Source organism: Calidris pugnax, unplaced genomic scaffold, assembly GCF_001431845.1.
Source record: "Calidris pugnax isolate Ruff unplaced genomic scaffold, ASM143184v1 scaffold70, whole genome shotgun sequence".
NCBI classification, from domain to species: Eukaryota; Metazoa; Chordata; class Aves; order Charadriiformes; family Scolopacidae; genus Calidris; species Calidris pugnax.
Genome location: NW_015090862.1, coordinates 2,940,478 through 2,959,011, shown reverse-complemented (window position 1 = coordinate 2,959,011; position 18,534 = coordinate 2,940,478). Strand labels below are relative to the sequence as shown.

The following is an 18,534-nucleotide window of genomic DNA, read 5'->3' as shown; positions in this document are numbered from 1 at the left end:
GCCCAGATTTCCAAATCTTGGCCTTTGTATGGTTCAGAGAGCCAAGAATTGTCTGAGAAATAAGCCTAAAGTACTAGTGAGCTGAATATAGGCTAAATTTATGCCAAGGGTATGAAGGAACCTCAAGAATAAAAAACGCTAGTCTAGAAATCAGAGGTGGGAGATTTGGGGGTGTGTTAACTTTTTGTTTTTCTCTTCCTCTTTCAGGGAACATATGGAACCCCTTTTTTGTTTCTCCCCCAGGAACCACGCATGGTGGGGCTCACATCTTCGGGCACTATTGAGATGGTGTATTAATCTTTCCAGATATTATGGTAGCTCCCTGGTGTATTTTCTGCAACCTTCAGCATGTACTGAATGCTGATGGCAGCTGGAACCCAATTCTTCTTTCACTCATTTGCTAAATAAGCAGGCTCCCAATTCCTTCCTGCACAGCACAAAATAAAAAAAAGGGAGGCAATGGTTTTAAGACTAACTCAAATAGAACAGAATACAGATGAAACACTTCTTTACATGAGTTTTCCCCCTGCTAAATCTCAAAGGCATTGAGCACACAATGGAGGTGTTATTATAAGGGACGAAAACAAAAAAAAGAGGCCTGCAAAAATCTAATTTAAAATGTTGGGCAACCTAAGCATAGGCCCAGCACAGCTCCCTTGGCTTTGTTATTGGCTATCCGAAGCCAAGCAAACCTGTTACCTGGATTACCGACAGGTTGATAATGGAATAAAGCTGGTATAAAGCTGCTCTGCAATCAAGTTTAACTTCTAAGGTTTGTGGGGGTTTTTAACCACTGAACTACAGTTCACCTACTTTTTGCCCAGCAAACAAATTACTCTTCTCAGAATTTCAGTTTACGAAAACTGTCCTGAAATCATTCAAGGGACAGAAAACCCAGAGAAACCGCATAAGATACTCTTTCCAGCTCAGTGCAAGACTATCAAAGCTCAGAGGCTTTACATGTTTTCTTAAGACTGTTCCGCTTCTCTTTTCTCTGAGCACACCGCGATGCCCACACCAAGAGACGAGCCCATACAGAGGACTCTCTTCTTTCCTCTGAAGACCCCCATCTCTATGCGTGACCTTGTAACTACTGGAACTTGTAACTACTGTTCTGGGTAGCGCACTCAAAATGTGGGCCTGTGAAAATGGAGCCTTTTTTGCTATAGCTGAAACATTTTTTCCCTGTTTAGACAAAGTTCTAAACTCATACAAATGACACTGAAAGACCGAGCAGGCCACACAGATTTACATTTACTGGCAATCCTGTGATATAAGTACTAGAAAACTGGCAAGGGAGAGAGACAAGCAGGAAGACAGAAAGATACTAATTGTCAAATATTCCAAAGAAAGTTAAATGAGACTAGCAATAAGTAATTGACAATGCATTTTCTAACTAGGTTTCTCTGTCTAAAGGATACTGAAGGTAGATAAAGGCAGTTGAATAACTAATAAAAAATACTCTCTCATGCTGTATCTCCACATGCCACAAACAGGCAAGCTGCAGCCAGCCTAAGCCTATGATGCCTTTAGAGCAACTGACCACCCATAAACACATCTTTTTCCCCAGCATGCTACCTGCAGGTAACTGAACTGTTTTATGCATTTCCAGTTTCAGCTGATTTTCTTCTGATTCTGCTGTAATTGGCTCATTTGATTTTGGAGATGCTGTCAGACCTGACCTGAGCTTCAGGTACTTCTAAGTAGCACTGCTAGATTTGAAGAAGAGAGCTACTTAATGTCATCAGGTGTGCTCTTCAGCTACTCCGTTTACAGAAGTAAATCAGTGTGAGCTATAAACAACTGAGGGTCATCGAAATTTCTGGATAGGAGAAAAAGAATTTTAGCCACAGACTCTATAATATGCAAAGTAGACCTGAGTGAACTATTCATAGAGAATAGTCTTTGTGGCAAATTTTCCCTTCTTCCTAGTTATGAATAGGCTTTGACTCTCATGAATTCATTTGTGATTTAAAAGAATTTGACCTATTCAGAAGAAAAAGTAAATTAGCAAACCATTGCCATTACACAGTCAGGATCCAATCTCACAGATCTCAGCCATGTACTTGGTTATTTAAACATGAGGGACCAGGTCCCGCCCCCTGATTGGTTGCATGTATGTTTGTAATTAAAAAGGAACACTGCAGGATAGAGCTGATGGCTGAGGATCCTTGGTTCTTTTAGGAAAGAATATAGTATTGAGTTAACAATGATGTTGATCAGCTGGATTAGAGACTTTAACAAAATGACTGAATTAACCACTGGAAAAGAGCCATTTTAATACAGAGCAGAGCCAGTTTTAAAGTGAATGTAGGGGGTGATCTCCTGTACTCAGAGGACAGCCAGCTCCTTCAAGTATAACCATTTATCTACATAAATTCTGCCTTTGGGTGGTGTGCTACCTGTCTCACCTCGAGATTATTTAACAATTTGGGAGTGAGGCTCAAGTCTGCTTATAAAATACACTCCATATCCTCTTACCCTTAATGTTCACAACAAACAGGAAACCCACTAGACCTAAGACTGGGACCAAGGCTTGTTTAATTGTGCCTTGTAACTTCCTCTTTGCCAACTTCTCAATCACTTATCTAATATGGATGAGAATATAAAAAAGTAAAAGCATTTCAGGGATCTGTTGGAAAAAGAATTGACCAAAAAAAGAGAAACTTCCTGGCCAAAATAACTTTAAAAGCCCTGTGTTTTTCAAAATAAGACTAGAAGCCATTTCATTTGAATAGTCTATTTTGCTGCTTCTCTCTTGCACTACCTAATGGTTCCGAGACAAGCCCAGTTATTCCCAGTTTTTCAAAGCTTTTACAGTGAGTGAAAGACCAAGAAGCTACTGGGAACACAGCCCCGCCAGGAGGCAGAATGAGTGAAGAAGTTAAGCACCTCTGCCCCTTAAACATAAACACAGGAAGCCATGGTTCGGCCCATTTTTCCCGACACAGACTTCATTTGTCAGACAGACTCACACCAAATCATCCTGCAGGATTTGGATTCATTGTACTCACACCAAATCATCCTGCAGGATTTGGACTCATCTACTTGGCATTGCACGTGCTTAGATATTCAAGAGAAATCACACTGCGATGTAATTCTTCGCTTACATAGTCTGTGTTATCTTTTTGGTTGCCTAATCTCAGGTCATCTTCTGCTCATCATCTGTTAAAGTTAGCCACAAGACTGTGACTGCAATGACTACAATCTCCAAGAGTATTTCCCCATGCCCTCTATTGGTTTAAAGCACTCTTTTCAAAACAACTTCCAAAAATGGGTATACGTATAAGCTTTATACCATCTTCTGTTGATCATTGTATCAGATTGTCATTCTGTTGATCAGTGTATGAGCTTTTCACATATTTGGGTAAAGAGAAACCAGATGCTTTATTTTCAAGCCCATGATATCCCCGTCATTTCCTTCTTTCAGTGTTTTTGCCTTCAGTTACACTGATATTAGGTATGTTTTTCTGCAGGTAGGTGTAATTTACTCCTCAGTATTCATTGATCATCCAGTCAAAACATAGATCTGAAAGTGAAACTCAGTCTGAGAAGAAACAGTTACACTGATATTAGGTATGTTTTTCTGCAGGTAGGTGTAATTTACTCCTCAGTATTCATTGATCATCCAGTCAAAACATAGATCTGAAAGTGAAACTCTGTCTGAGAAGAAAGGTTAAGATGAAAAAAAGGAAAAAAAAAAAGATATAATCAATTACTATCCCCACAGGCTTTTTTGGGTATGGAAACACTTGAGATCATGAAAGTACTCCATTCTGTAGGGTCTATTTCATAAATTACCATCAGGCTTTCAAACAACGGTTGCTAAACTCAATAATGGTAAATGCTTTACTTCCCAGTGGAGGTGGAAACCACATCACGTAAACTATAAATTCAAAAGCAAAATAATCTCACCCAAGAAGTAGGCTAATATAATTGCTCCAGGGGCATTTAAAGTAAAAAGTGATCTTGTACAAGAACTTTGACTGTCCATTTAAAATGCAAAACTCTCACTCTGTCAAGGCTTACAGTTTTATCTGGAAAAGCCATTCATATTTCTTGATATGAACCAGAACCTAAGAAATCATTAAAGGCAGCAGTAACAATACTGTTAGGCATTGTCAAATGCAGCACAGCCTCTGTGAAATGGCTCTCTTCGAGTGAACAGAGGTAAATAACAGTAATTGCTTTGTTAGACTGCACGCCAGAAATAAAGCCTTTTATACTTATGCAGAGTAAAAGTCAAAACCACGGCAGGAAGACTCAATTTCAGCAAACAGACCTTAATGAAATAATGCTGGTGGTTCTGCTAGCCAGAAGCTTACTCGGGCCTTTGAAATGGTAATGTCCTTCACTGTATAGCGGAAACCAAGTAAATGAAGAATCTTGTTGCACAAAAATTGATATTCTTTGAACAGATACACCTATTTTCCCTAACAGCTCTATTTTCAACTTAGTTCCACTACGTCCCTTCACCCTCCCCTGCTCCTATTTTGCAGGCTGCCCACAAGGTAGCCAACGCTTGCTAATCCTATTTCGACTTGACAAGATACTGATTCAAAAGAAAGCTTTTGCTTTGTCCATCAAATACATCTGTTTTCAACATCTCATTCAAACGTGATGTTCTTGCACATGCAAAGAAAGTCTGCATCATTTGTGTACCTATGAGTAATAAGGTCATCTGTCATCTTCTCCTGCCAAGGTCTGCCTCTTCCAGAAAGTTCTTTATTTTCAGATTTAATAGCAGATATTTGAAAGGTCAGTTCATGGTTAAATCTTCAAAAAGATATTGGTTTTCCATCACCAATTCACTTCTGAAAGAAACTAGGCCACCATTAGGCAGTAATGATTTTTTGGGCACTAAACTGGGCAGCATCCTAGACAACTACACTTACAGCTTTTTACCTTTGCAGCCCATGATACACTACACTGCTTAATCCAACAGACAATTTATACTTCAATACACAGCTTGGCTCTTAAAAATACCAGTAAAATCTCATGTAACTCTAAGCACCTGTGCTTTCTTTTTCTCTGTACACTATCTGCCATACTAATTAAATAACCCTAATTTTTTAAGAAAATAATATATAAAGTCACACGAAGCAAGAAGTGGAATATGAAATCGAATTACTCCATAATGTTTAGACTCTGCCACAGAGACTTGGCAAGGTAAATGGTGTTCAGTCATCTCTAAAGAAGAGCTCAGAAGTAGAAAGGTTTGGAATCCAATTCTGGAAACAGATTCTGCTCTTAAACATCTGAGAAACTCCACGGGTTTTCGGAGGCTTCATTTTCAACAAGCTGGGGGTGACTGGAATGGCTGCATACGAGGATCAAAAAATCAAATAAGTCAGTGGGCTAATTTATGTGATGCTACAGTACTAACCAATAACAGGAGCAAAAGCAAAGGGCTCACACCAGGTTCCATCAGGCCTTCAAACATATTGTTGTGTTTTGTAATCCCCCCTCTTCCATTTACTTTTCCAGACGAGACGATGCTAAGGAGGTCAAAGCATGCTGCAGAGAACATCTGTGTTCATTCATTTTGAGGCCAAGCTGGAATGCAGATTGCATAGCATTTACACAACATGAACTTTTGTTACATCTAAACCAAAAAGAGACAACAACCAAAGTAGGGTTCCAAGTCTGCGCACTTTGTACACACAAAGCTTCCCCAAATGCTGCCTGAGCAATTTGCACTGGATGGTTCTGCTATTAGCTGCAAAAAGGGAAACATTACACACAGCTGAGTATCACTGGCAGAAGAAAAACCTGTAAATGTCAAGCTCAACTGCAAGGAAAAATGCTATTTTTTCCTCTGATCTCCACTTGAATGAAAGATGTGGAGGTTACATTTCAGATGAAGGATCTAACTGCACTCAGAAAAGATTTAATGAAACATCTGCCAGTAAGCTCCTGATAGCGACATTAATCAAAGAGGCATTTTAGAGACAGGAGTATAGGTCCATATGCCTGTTTACTCACATTTATGAATTTGTTTACTCTCTGAGAAGGACGACCACTGGGATACAGAGTGTTAGTGTGAGATCTCATATTCAATTCATACAAATGCTGATAAACATACAAAGAACAAGATCAAACAATGCTGGTGTTTTTCCACTACAAAATCCAGCACATTGCAGTTTTCGGCCCAAAAAAGAAACATAAAACTCATTAATAGTGTTAGTAGATAGAAGTGAGCAAAAGGCTCCAGCTCTTAGACAGCTACAATGTCTTCAAGTGTGTGAGAAGAGACAACTGGCACAAGTGAGTATTGGTAACCCTGAATCTCAGAAGTGTTCCAGCTCAGGTCCTGACCAACAGCCTATTCCACTGACTCCCTTTTGCTATCCAGAATGTTCCCTTCTGTTATTTCTGTCTGTTCCCAATCTTGTGATGTGATTAGAGTAGATGATTACGCTTACATAATAGTATCAAATTAATTTGCAGCAGAGCACAACAGCAGAGGAAATTGTTTCGAGTTCTGAAATCTCCCCCTCCCCAGTTTATTTCAGTGACATCAGGGGATTAAGGCAAAATGGGTCAGTAGAACACTGCTGGGAAAACAACCAAAACATCAGTCCTGACCTTGTAAACGAGAGTGAGAGATTGCAAACAAAGCAAGCTGTTTATAGCACGGTCTGTAAAAAGAGCCATCAAGGTGAATCAGTTTCCTGAACACCTATTGCCATCCGAAAGCCGACAGAGGATGGCAGGTAAATACCACATTCACACAGTCTTTCACTAGAAACGGGCATTTTGGGAAAACTTTTCCACAAAGGTGGAGCACAGACTTATTTGGAGTTTTACTTTCTGTTTGACTATGACTTAATGCCAACAGAAATAAAAGCAGTAAGTTCCTGCTACTTTAAACCAAGGCTGGAGCACTGAATACACCCACCCATGTACATTATATGTCTCAGTCCTCTGGCACTCAGTAGCTCTGGATGGTTCCCCTCTTGCTTCCTGTACAATTTCCTACTGCTGGGTTGCTGAGACAGAGATCATGTTATAGGGTTACATCCACATAATATTTTAGCACTCGAGACAGTCTTCTGATAGGTGTACAAAGACGGTGTCTGTAACTAGCAGATTTATACTGCTTGTTGATAGTTGGCTTGGTGCAGAAAAGCAACCATTAACCAGGTTTACCACATTGCACAACTGGCACAGCTGGTTTGTGATCGTTGCTAACTCTTTATGTACAAGGCACCTACAAAATATTTACCTTTCCTTTGGAAAAACAGATGCTTCTGCCACATCTCTTCCTTAAAGCTGGCTGGATAAATAAAATTTGGGCCTGGGCCCAACTTCCCAGAAACATCCAAATGACTCCTTTTGCTATCTGTCTTTTCATCCTTCCAATGCTGACACCTATTTTCCATCCCGAATATTTTAATAGAGATAAATTAACATAACTTCTTCTGGTTTAACAGCAGCTTCATTTTTACACCTTGACATGCCATAGCAGCATCCTTTGTGCTTTGCCAGCTCCATGAGCTGAGGTAAGCACAATAGCTAGGAGTGGCGTGCATTTGCATGCCACTGTTGCAGGCTGTACGGAGACAGTGACACGCTACACTTTGAAAAAGGCAGTATTTTAAAAGGTATCTAAACTCTCAAACGTTCATATTTTATCATGACAAGTAAATCTAGGCCTAACGCCATGAGTTATTTAATTCTTCATTGTGCTCCATTAACAACTCCATCGTTACCATTTATGCTTTATATTAGACTTAGAGTGTTAAACATGTAGATTTCCAGTATGACTAAACAGCCAATATGGGTACGTTCATACATACATTCGGCTCTCAAAACAATTCTGCATGGATGGAAGTTCTCTAATATGGCACCTACTAACTCTATTTGATCTCAGTGGGCAGTGTCACAATATGTTGATGCATTTAGTCTCTTTCTTCGCCAAGGTAAAAAGACAGGCTTTTCCATGTTTCTAGAGCATATGAAATGACAGAATCCCTCCATATAAAAATTTTATCAGTGATCATGATGAAAAATGATGAAGATCAAACAAAGGCAAGTATTACGCAGTTCTTTCCTGAAGTGTTGTAAACACAACAGAAGGTAGTCATGCTGGAAGTATAATCTAAGCCTACTTTTCCTGCTCCTTCCTGTTTGTTTTTCTTTTCTATCAACATTACAATGCTTTGATGAAATGCAAGTATGAATGCACAGACATACTGTAATTTGTTGTGCGTTTCCTTTCCCCATGTCTGTAATTTCTACATAACTAAGACAACTTGTTAGTATTACTCTGATTTACACATAATAAGAAACACATTACTTTGTTCCTTTAAACATATAATCATGAAACTTGCCCATCGTGTTACTGGATTACAGAAGTCAAACCTGTGGTCACCTTTATTAGATGTTCAGTCTCCTCACAGATATTTATATTGCATACATTAATGAGGAAACATTAAACATTAGAAACTTTGGATATCCTAATGCTGACTCCCTCAGCACCGCACATACTATTCTACACTGCTCTCCTTGTGTAAGACACATGAGAAAAATGACAACACAAAACATCATGTGGAAAAGAGGAAAAATACTTTAGGTTTCCTCCATTCTGACAGCTTGGTTTTTTTCTATCTTTAACACTGCCCTAAAGACACTCCTCTGACATAATTCCTCTGTATGAAATAGTATGGACTTTCATGGGGGAAGACTGGAGGAGGGATTGTAGTATTCATAAACCATCTAAGTCAATGAAGTCTTCAAAGCTGTCAGTGAAGTGTTCACATCTGAGACACAGCCAAAATGTTACCTAGACTCATCTTTCAGCAAGGTTTTCTTAACAGAACATGTTATTTTGTCATGCCTGTACTGTTGGATATCTAACTAGTGCCAAATGATTAATAATTCAGAAAGACAGACACTTAAAAGTCTATAAATTTATTCTCTGCCCCTGCTTGGGGACCCTATAATCAAAGTACCAAAAATTACCAGTCAGGCTGAAGAATACTTTACTATTAAGTTTCTTGATACTGAACAATTTCATCTGCAGAACTAATAAATTCTTCCAACTTCACCTTCAGCAATGCATCAGATGCCTCCCATATGCTGATGAAACACTTTTTCAACATCAAGACCACAATACGCTACAGTCTTTGATCCTCACAGGACTCCTATCGATGGTACTAGCAAGAGCCCTTGCCTCAAGCCTACCCTAATGTTAGGCCTGATGCTACCTCGAGCAATTAACACAATAATATGAAAGGCAGCATCCTTCTCTTTTCCCCTCCTACCCTAATGTTAGGCCTGATGCTACCTCTAGCAATTAACACAATAATACAAAAGGCAGCATCCCTTCTCTTTTCCCCCCACCAAATCTGTAGCAGTTGCTAATCCCATGGATATGCCATGAACACTCTCAGAAGTACTAAATAGCATTTCAGTTTACAGATTAAATTTAGTAATGGCCTTGAAGTCCTAAATCAAAAACCCTGCTTTTTTTCAGGCCTCTGACAGTCTCAGGAGTGGATTCCAAAAGGACATGTGTATCCACATGCTACTGTCCCATTCTTCCTGTGAAGATCATGGAAATTTGGGCAGGGATACCTAATTAGTCATAAACCAATTCCTAAATTGCCATACATCTCAGTTTAGTACTGTATTATAAACTGAGAACTAGACTCTATCTTCTTTGATAGGCTGGGCTGAAAAGAGCACCAGTGGATCAGGCAACGCCAATTCAGTTTGTGACTTTTGTCTGGAGAGTGGCTCGCAGGAAATGGTAATATATTGAATTATTCTGGTTAAACTGCTGCAGTTAATCTGCCAGAGCTCTCCATCCAAAAACTTCTCTGGGCCAAATATTCATGATTTTTAAAACCTGGGGTTAACAGTATTAGCTGCAGCTGGCTGATACCGATGCAATCAAGTCCTAAGAAGCTTTCAGAACTCATTTCTTTGTATGTAAAGCCATAATATACAATCTAATCTATTACAATAGCCATGAAAACTATGACAAACAGCTGCTGAAGATAAAAAGCATGAAATCAGGCAGAAAGGCTGCTTTTGGATGGCTATCTATATTGCTTTATCATGGACTGGAGAGTTAATTCTAGTAGCTGTGAAGACAATTTTAAAAATAGACAAAGATCTACCAATCCAGAGCACTACCACTTCTGCCACAAACTTTAAACCTTCCTATTGTTTCATACTACAAAGAGGAGCAGAGATCATGTCTCCATCTCTTCTTTTTTTTAGGAGCGGGGTGGGGGGGGAGGAGTGGAGGAAGGGACGAAGAACAGATTCTATTGCAGGAAAGTCTGTAGATTCATATGGATGGTAGAGCTTAACCAAAATGCCAGAGATTTCAACTAAGTACTTTGAGCAGTATTTTTATTAGGCTTGTGTTGAGGACGCTAACTCTGCACAGACACTCCAGCCTGCATTTAGTGATCAACTCCTTACTAGTAACCACTGCAACATGATCTATTTACTCATTCTGATTTACAAGCAGAAGACAATGCTGAGTTGTAGTTTTGCTCACTTTGAATTTCTGCATAGGAGAAACTCCAGCTTCAGACTCCAATGTATTTAAGATGGATGATAGTACTTTAAGGTGACAGCTGAGGGCACTGTGCTGTAATATGCAATTTATGTCTCTAATCTGTTCTTAAGGCATTAGAAACTAATGGAGAAATCATAAAATATATACTAGTACTTCCACCATTTGAAAGCATTTTATCAAGTATCACAGACAGCACCAAAAGTAACATGAAACTGGCATAATTTGGACACCTGACTGAAAGAGGCAGAGCTTCTATAAATCAACTATTTACATGCCTCAATCTTCACACTACTCAAGCTTCTTTTGACTACAGTAGGACTAAGGACTGTGCACAATAAAAAACACCCTAAAAGGTGGTATTATTTTATTAGGCTTGTGATTTAAGGAATATTTTTAATAGAAATAAAGCAGAATTATGTTACAAACTAGCTGCTCAGCAACTTGCCCGTTCATGGGATTTTCTCCCATATACTGGAGACACCCAAGACAAATCCCTATTGACTTACATGGGGGTTTGTCTGAGCAGACAGCAACATGGAGCCTGTAATGTGTACATGCACTTGCCAGTGCAAGGAACCATGTATTTATTTCCTCAGACAGCAGGAGCCAAATGAATCTAATGAATGCCATTTTATCTGATGCTTCTACTGTTTATAATAATAAACCTACTTCATTCCTGCAATTTCTGTAGCAGCTGACCAAAGACTATGTCTCCAAAAAAGAAAACATTAAAGTGTTACAAACCATGGCTATTTCTTCTCTCTCTACTAGACACGGTCTCTGAGTTCAGAAAATTACATTCAAGATGCTGTTCTGTGGATTAGAATTGTCGCTACCTGATTCTTGAAGGACACAGCCATGCCTAACTGTAGGTGCAGCCACTTCATTAAGTTATGGTCTCTGCTTCTTGTGTTTTAAGTATTTAAACCTTCAGAGAGTCAAAGAACGGTTTAGAAAAATACACCCTGTAACAAATAATGCACATCTACAGAGGTGACAGCAGCCATTTTGATACATCTGATTTTGAGCAAAACCAGAGGTTTATTTCAGTTTCTGGACCACAGAATCTGGAGAACAGTTCTCCTGAATTTACCCAATTTTTACAACCTATGTATGTAATACTGGACAACTAACCTAGAAATCCAAAAATTTTAGGACCAATCACAGAGTTTGAAGATTGATGACACAGATTCAGATAGATCTGTTGAAACATGGAAAAAAAAGTGAAACGTAATCTCCTATAGCACAGTCTGCGTCTGTAGACTGCTCCACAACTGATCCACCTTACTCTTTTCTTCAAAGATCTAATGTAGTCTTTTTTTCTATGGAAACAGATAAACCTAGAATCCAGAGAACTACAAAAATCAGACAGCTTCCCATGCAAAGGAGTGAGACTTTTGGTTAACTAGTCATGAGACTTCCTGCCAGCTGATGCCAGTAGATGCTTTAGGAGGACCAACACAACATGAAGACTATTCCTGTCCTTTTTTTTTTTTCTTTTTTTTTCTGTAGTTTAACAGGACATCAGGGTTACCTTAGGCATGTCCACAGTTGCTTGGAGTTTAACATACAAGCCAAAATATTAATATTACAGAGGTGGCTATGAGATTTTCATTCTGCTGCTTCTCTGATTTGGAGAGGTGGAAAAAAGAATGTGCAGGAACCAGCCACCTGTGCTCTTACCTGGCTGCTATGTAAAACTTAACCCATAAGAGTTCAACATAAGAATGAATTCAGGATAGTAAGGAAGCTGAACTATGGAATCTCATAAGCACAGAGATCATGCTCAAGTTCTTACAGCATCTCATGTTTGACAAATACAGCACATACAGACAAACATAAACCTCTGTAATTGGGCTGCAGAACTCAGAACCATCCCAGTTTCATTAAGGAAATAAAACAATAAATGACGAACGGGTAATAAAAATAAACAAGCATTTAGTAAAATTACGCTGTGTCCTAAACTGTTGCCAGCTCTTCTTGAGCAGTAGCAGTCCTGTCGCTGTGTTACAGCAGGGACAATTTGTAAGTTCGCACTGACTGCGCCCTTTCAGCCAGGCTGAGTCACTCTTGCTCATCAGACAGAAACGACTTTACACCCTGTAACGTTTCAGCCCTGATCTTCACCTGCGTTTCCTTTCTCTTAAGCCTATTTTTTGCCTCCTACCTGCTTCTGATGGTGGTACTGCTCTCCCAGCAGGCTTTGTACGCCGCTCCCAATGTGACTGGCATGTTATTAATGAAGAGGTGGCTGGTGTCTCTCATTACGCTTCCACTGAGTGAAAGCACCTCAGAACTAATTTAGCTTTCACTCGCAGGGGAAGACACAGTACTCCACCAAGAAGTTCACTATTCTGCTGCCTTTAGCAATAAAATCCCCTTCTTTTTTTGTTTTAACATTAATAAGGTGAGAGAATAGAGTATTTCCAAAAGAAATTAAGAAATGCAGAAGATAGATGCAAGTGCAGAGGCTCCCTACGAGTAACCACCGAGCCCAATTCGAAGAGATAACGCACATACTGAAACAGATGTGCAGGGCGGAGAGGAGCTCCACAGGCAAACAAGCAGTAATAAAGCCCGTGCCTAGTGCTCAGAGTTAACCAGGTCTCTCAACCATTTAAACTTTCTTCCCTGTTTGTGAGAGTTCTCTGTGGCAACAAATGCAAAACTCCTGTGAAATTAAGGAGTATGGAAATAATTTTGCTCCCCAGGCTGAGAAGGTCAAATAGATTCAGAAAGTACTTCATATCCATCACTGTAAGAATAGAAACCTAATTAGAGACCAGACTTCACTGGCTAAAAGAGATCAAACTCACTTAAAGCTATCATCTGAAACATATTTTTAAAATACTTTCCCTTGATTATTAATTCATTTACTTATGCCGCATAGAGGGAGAGTCATTCACTCGACACAGCTCTGCAGTTGCTCATTCTCTGAAATAAACCATCTCCTGACTTCCAATCACATTGTGTTTGCAAGCAACACTGTTTGTTCCACTTTCTCCTTTTTCTATTTCTATCTCCTACTTCTCTATTCAACACTCTTTAAATCTGGATATTTTATATGTTACATTCTTATACTTCACTTTAATAATTTACGTTTTATGCTTACAATTTTACTCAAGGGGCAGAGGTAATACAGTGAATTTCCAGAACCACAAGATGACAGCCCACTCGTGAAACCAGTGGGCTACATGCAATGATACTGACAGGGACTCCTCTACCACAGGATCACAGCCATCAAAAAAGGGGATCAAGCAAGATTTCTCTTGCTGCATGCATTTAAAGATTTTCCAGCTACATGCCAATTAAATAGTGTAGTGGAATTGTCAGTTAATCAATACCTAGATGGATTTGGATCAATGTCAAACCTCATTTAAGGACCAACACATGTTCGCCTTACATACAAGGGAAAACCTTGCTGATCTAATGGGCATTTTCTTATTCTTTTATATTTGAATAAATTTAATGCTCAGGAAAGAGTACAAAAGAATAATAAGTAACTTAATTTGAGCAGGCATACTTTAAACCTTCTGCGCCACTGCTGCAACAAAGGGAGTGAACGTTTCTTAATGAGCAAGAATAGAACGAGGATGAAATTAAATGTACTTTACCTTTCACTTTACCCTTCATTTGAACAACTGCAAGAGTAAGTTTATAAGTCCAATTATTTTGCAGTAATATTTTTGTTAGTATTTACCTCAGGCTCATATATTCTCTATTTCTTACTCTGTACTAAACACTAAACATAAAAAACAAACAGAATTAGATCACTACTCCTCATGCTAGTGATAGATGCTGAGTAGGCAATCACAGAACGCTTAGAGTTGGAAGGGAACTTAAGGATCAACTAGTTCCACCTCCCACTAGACCAGGTTGCTCAAAGCCCCATCCGACCTGGCCTTGAACACTTCCATGATGAATCCAAACAATTTTTTTTTCTAACCTAAAATTATCTGCTTACAGAAAATTAATGAAATTTGCTTTGGAAGGAAAAAAAAAGAGAAAAAAGAGAAAAAGTCAGAAAGCAGCTACACAATCAGATTTTTTTTTGCATTTTAAAAACAATGTTATAGTTTTGTCATTGTTACTACCTCTAAATGTACCGATTCCTCTATCATGCCATTATTTCTAGAAAGTATTGTTGTTATACAAACTGCTATGGAGATTTTGGCCACATTATTTACTTGTGACATTAAAGTTCAAAATTTGATTCTGAATTAGCTAGTTTTGGCTTGCTCAGCTCTGTGTCCGTAGATGTATGTACATACATATATGCCCACATAAACAAACCCCAAACCATAGCTATTAGTACTTTGAATGCAAGCTACACCGAGATGTCTCGCTATCATTTCAAAAGGCTTCCTACTGTCACACTGAAATGCCCAGATAGGTCGACTGCTGTGAAATATGTAGGCAATGCCTGCTGACTGGGTTTCAGATGACGAGGAGCATTTGAAAGCATCAAAGATTCCTGTGTGCATGCGTGTACATTAATCCCTCCCTTTGCAATACCTAGACTTGACTACTGTAACATGTTGCTTAATAGATTGCAAAACTCTGTTCCTCACAGACTGAGCCTATTCAGAAATGTCAGTGCACCCACCAGTCTTCTTGCTGGTTTTAGGTATTCTAAACTTAACATGATGGTTGCTGAGAGATTGCATTGTTTGAAGGCTGAGTTTACATCTTTCTTTCAATTTGTTGTCTTCTCATTTTCACCACTGGTGGGACTAGAACTGAAGCGCTAAATGCTTCTCACATAGGAAACCTGTAAAAAAGAAAGGGTAGGGCTTTGGATAAAGAGCCTCGTTTTCAAAGCTTCTTGAAAACATCGTTCAACTTATCTTTGCTTTAATAAGAAGCAATAATCTGTTCTTAAAAATTCATAGCCCCCACATTGCCCTAAACAGAGGAAAGACGCTGGGAGAGTTGTTTTGGTCGTGGTGAAATATACAGTAGAAAAGCTCAGTAACGATAGTGAAGAAAGACACTAAGCACCCAGATTTCCAGTAACAGTTTTTCAAAGCAGTAGCTAGAGTTGTCATTATTCAGTTCCACTTGGTGTTTTCAGCTTCATTCTTCATTACGGCATTTCAACAAGTGCTGTAAAGTCAAGTATGTGCGTATCCACCTCACGGAGCTTGCTGCTTTCAGTTCACAAGGGAAGACATTTGCAGGCTGAGCAGAGGAGCACAAAGAGGGCAGCCACAGAAAACCTAAACTGTGCTTCACTCTGAATGATGAGTAGCTCCCAGTTGCCAGGATGTGCTGCATACTTCTACAGCCCCTTTCTGAAACAAGAGGTTGTCTGAAACAATGCGTTCAAATCTCACTTAATATGTAGAAATGAGATCTGTGACAGCTGGAAAGCCAGCACTTACACAATACAGCCAGTGCTGTGCTGGCTCACCATACAGCCTCCCACACTACTGAGGGGGGTCACATTGAAGAAAGTATCTTTAATATCTCAAATAAACTAAAAAAAACCAAGCACAATTTAATTAAATAAGCATTCAAAGTTAATTTTTTAGCATTACAAAGTATCTTTATGGTTTTGCTGAAAAAGAATATATGATTTCATGAGGGGCTGCAGGTCTGTCTTTTCTGCACACACAAAAGGGAGGGAGAGTTTGTAAACAGCTTGTAGCACTTGCCTGCGCTGTTCTGGGCTCATTTAAGTTGCTACCAAATATACCCAGATTCTATGTATATTTTCATATCTTCTTCAGGACTTCTAGTGCAGCTCTCACAAAGACCAGTCACTGCCCTCTTTATTTGAGAATCACTTCTAGCTCTGCTTTAAATCCCTTCTGGTCCTTCCATATAGTCAGCATAATAATTTACCACTGACAGGACTTGCCAAACTTCCCCTACATCTATTTCTATTTCCCTTCATTTTTCTTGCTCCCTTCATTTTTTGCCTGTGTATGCTGACTCCCTAGTTCCTCTTCTACTAAATTATGCTCTATTATTTCCACAGCCTGAAGAACTCACAGCTGAAGCATTATTTCTAACCTTATTTTGTATTCCTAGCATGTCCTATAATCTGTTTTGAGTGTTATTTGCAGCCAAGATGCTGACACAGCATCAATTTTGTTTTCATGGTTTGACTGGGTAGAAGTGTGCCTTACTACAGGCACTGGGATAAAACCAGTCAGCTCTCTAACACCAACACAAACACATTTAGAACGAACCTTATTTTTTCCAGGTTGCGTGTTACTGTTTCTAAGTGGTAACTGCAAAGCCTCAGCCCATCTTGGAAAGAAAGGGAAAAAAACGATAAATCGAAATGGTATTTCTGTTGCGTATTCTTTCCTCCTTTCCATATTTTAATATGTCAGTTCTTTCCCAGCAAATAAACATTCACACCTGAGTCACAACAAAAGCTACTGTAGGGCACCAGGTTGACAGGATCCCAAAAAGCTTTTCTGACCTTTATAAAAAAATAAATATCTGCTTTCCTTTCATCAGAGATCACTAATACCTAAAGCGACTCATTTATACTAGAGTTCCTTGTTATGTGTCCTTAAATACCCGAGGTATCCACACTTCTGTCTTTAACCCACATAGTTACCCTCGTTTTATGTGAAACCATGCTTTATGAATACACTTAAATCTAAAATCCCGTATCCAAGCCTTTCTGAAGCTTTAGGGGAGGTCTGGAATGCGAACCACAATCCCATTTTATAATAAAAGCCCTTTAACAGCCAAACCAACCTCTTTAACACTTTGAAGAAAGCCAGTAAGGACAGTGAAATATTAACTACTCTAGCTTTGATAAGCTAAACTCTCCATTTACTATGAAAGTCTAAGGAAGTTATTATGAAACTAATTTTTATACTTTACTTTTGACACTGCTTTGTGAGTTAGTAATAAAAATGATTGCTAAATCATCACACTTATTTTATTTGATGTATAGATTGCAAAAATAAAGTCATTGCCAATCATGCAAATTCACTGTATTAGAAAAACAGCCATGAAGAAAGGTATTCTTACTATAGCTTGTAAATAAGCATCATCTAAGCTGGCATTAGCATTTATAATTAAGAAAAAAGAAACAAAATTACAGAGGAGCCAAAAACCTGAATAACTATAGGGTTTAACACACGGCAATACAGCCTATGTCTAAAGATGTATCACTTTCAAAACAATTAGCTAATAATGGTATTGGAAAGCCAAGTTTACCTTGAGAATGAGATAACCGTGGGATGCACATCACCACCACCTCAAAGGAAAAGGTTTTTTTCCTCTCTCTTTTTTTTTTTTTTTCCTCCCCTCTTTTTAAACCAGAGAGGAGCTTACACAAATACCAAAGAATAAAGTTAGAATTCCTAGCTCCCTGACTTCTCAGCCTGGCATGGTTAAAGAGAGGACACTAAAAGACAAAGAAGTGCTACAGATCTCCGTAGAGTGATTTAGTTGTTCTGTACCTAGTTCCTTCTCCCCCTGCATAGCCCACAGAGAGACCAGACACGTGTTACAGAACTCAGGCCAAGTCACTCAGCAAGGCTGGCTGGGAAAAAGGCTGATCGCTGACAGGTGAAGTTCAAGGCCTTAGAATTTCAAATCTGAAACCTGCCCTTTGTTCTTGTAATTGCCATCAGCTTCCCATTTTGGGCACAGCCTTTGTATATTGAAGGTGCTCCCTTTTATTAAATCCCAGAATTTCTTTGTAATAGATTAACTTACGTAATTTTCTTAAGAGGCAAAAAGGCAAGCTTCACTATGGCTGATCATCAAGGTAATGTGCATCAATGGCTATGTGCAGAGCTTTTGCTGCCTTTTAGATTTAGGCTGAATAACCTGCTACAAACCAATACTTAACCTAGAAATCCCCAGGTCTCTGCATATGAACTTCCACCTCAACCAACAGCTTGCAGATCTGTGGATGGACTCTGTGCTGCCCTCTTGCTCACTGCAGAGCCTGCTCATCTAACTGGGCTTTTAGCCTAAGAGTTGATAGGAAAAAATGGCTGCACAAACACAGTACT

The 18,534-nt window shown here is 39.1% G+C and overlaps 1 protein-coding gene across 1 annotated transcript in view; it reads right to left on the bottom strand.

Moving 5' to 3' along the window:
- Positions 1–18,534, bottom strand: part of RORA (RAR-related orphan receptor A) — a 217,196-nt gene that overhangs the window by 137,909 nt on the left and 60,753 nt on the right. Inside the window, exon 2 of the mRNA XM_014944530.1 lies at positions 15,147–15,311. Within this exon, the coding sequence (XP_014800016.1) occupies positions 15,147–15,207 (61 nt within the window). The 5' untranslated portion in view covers positions 15,208–15,311. The remainder of the gene's footprint in view (positions 1–15,146; positions 15,312–18,534) is intronic.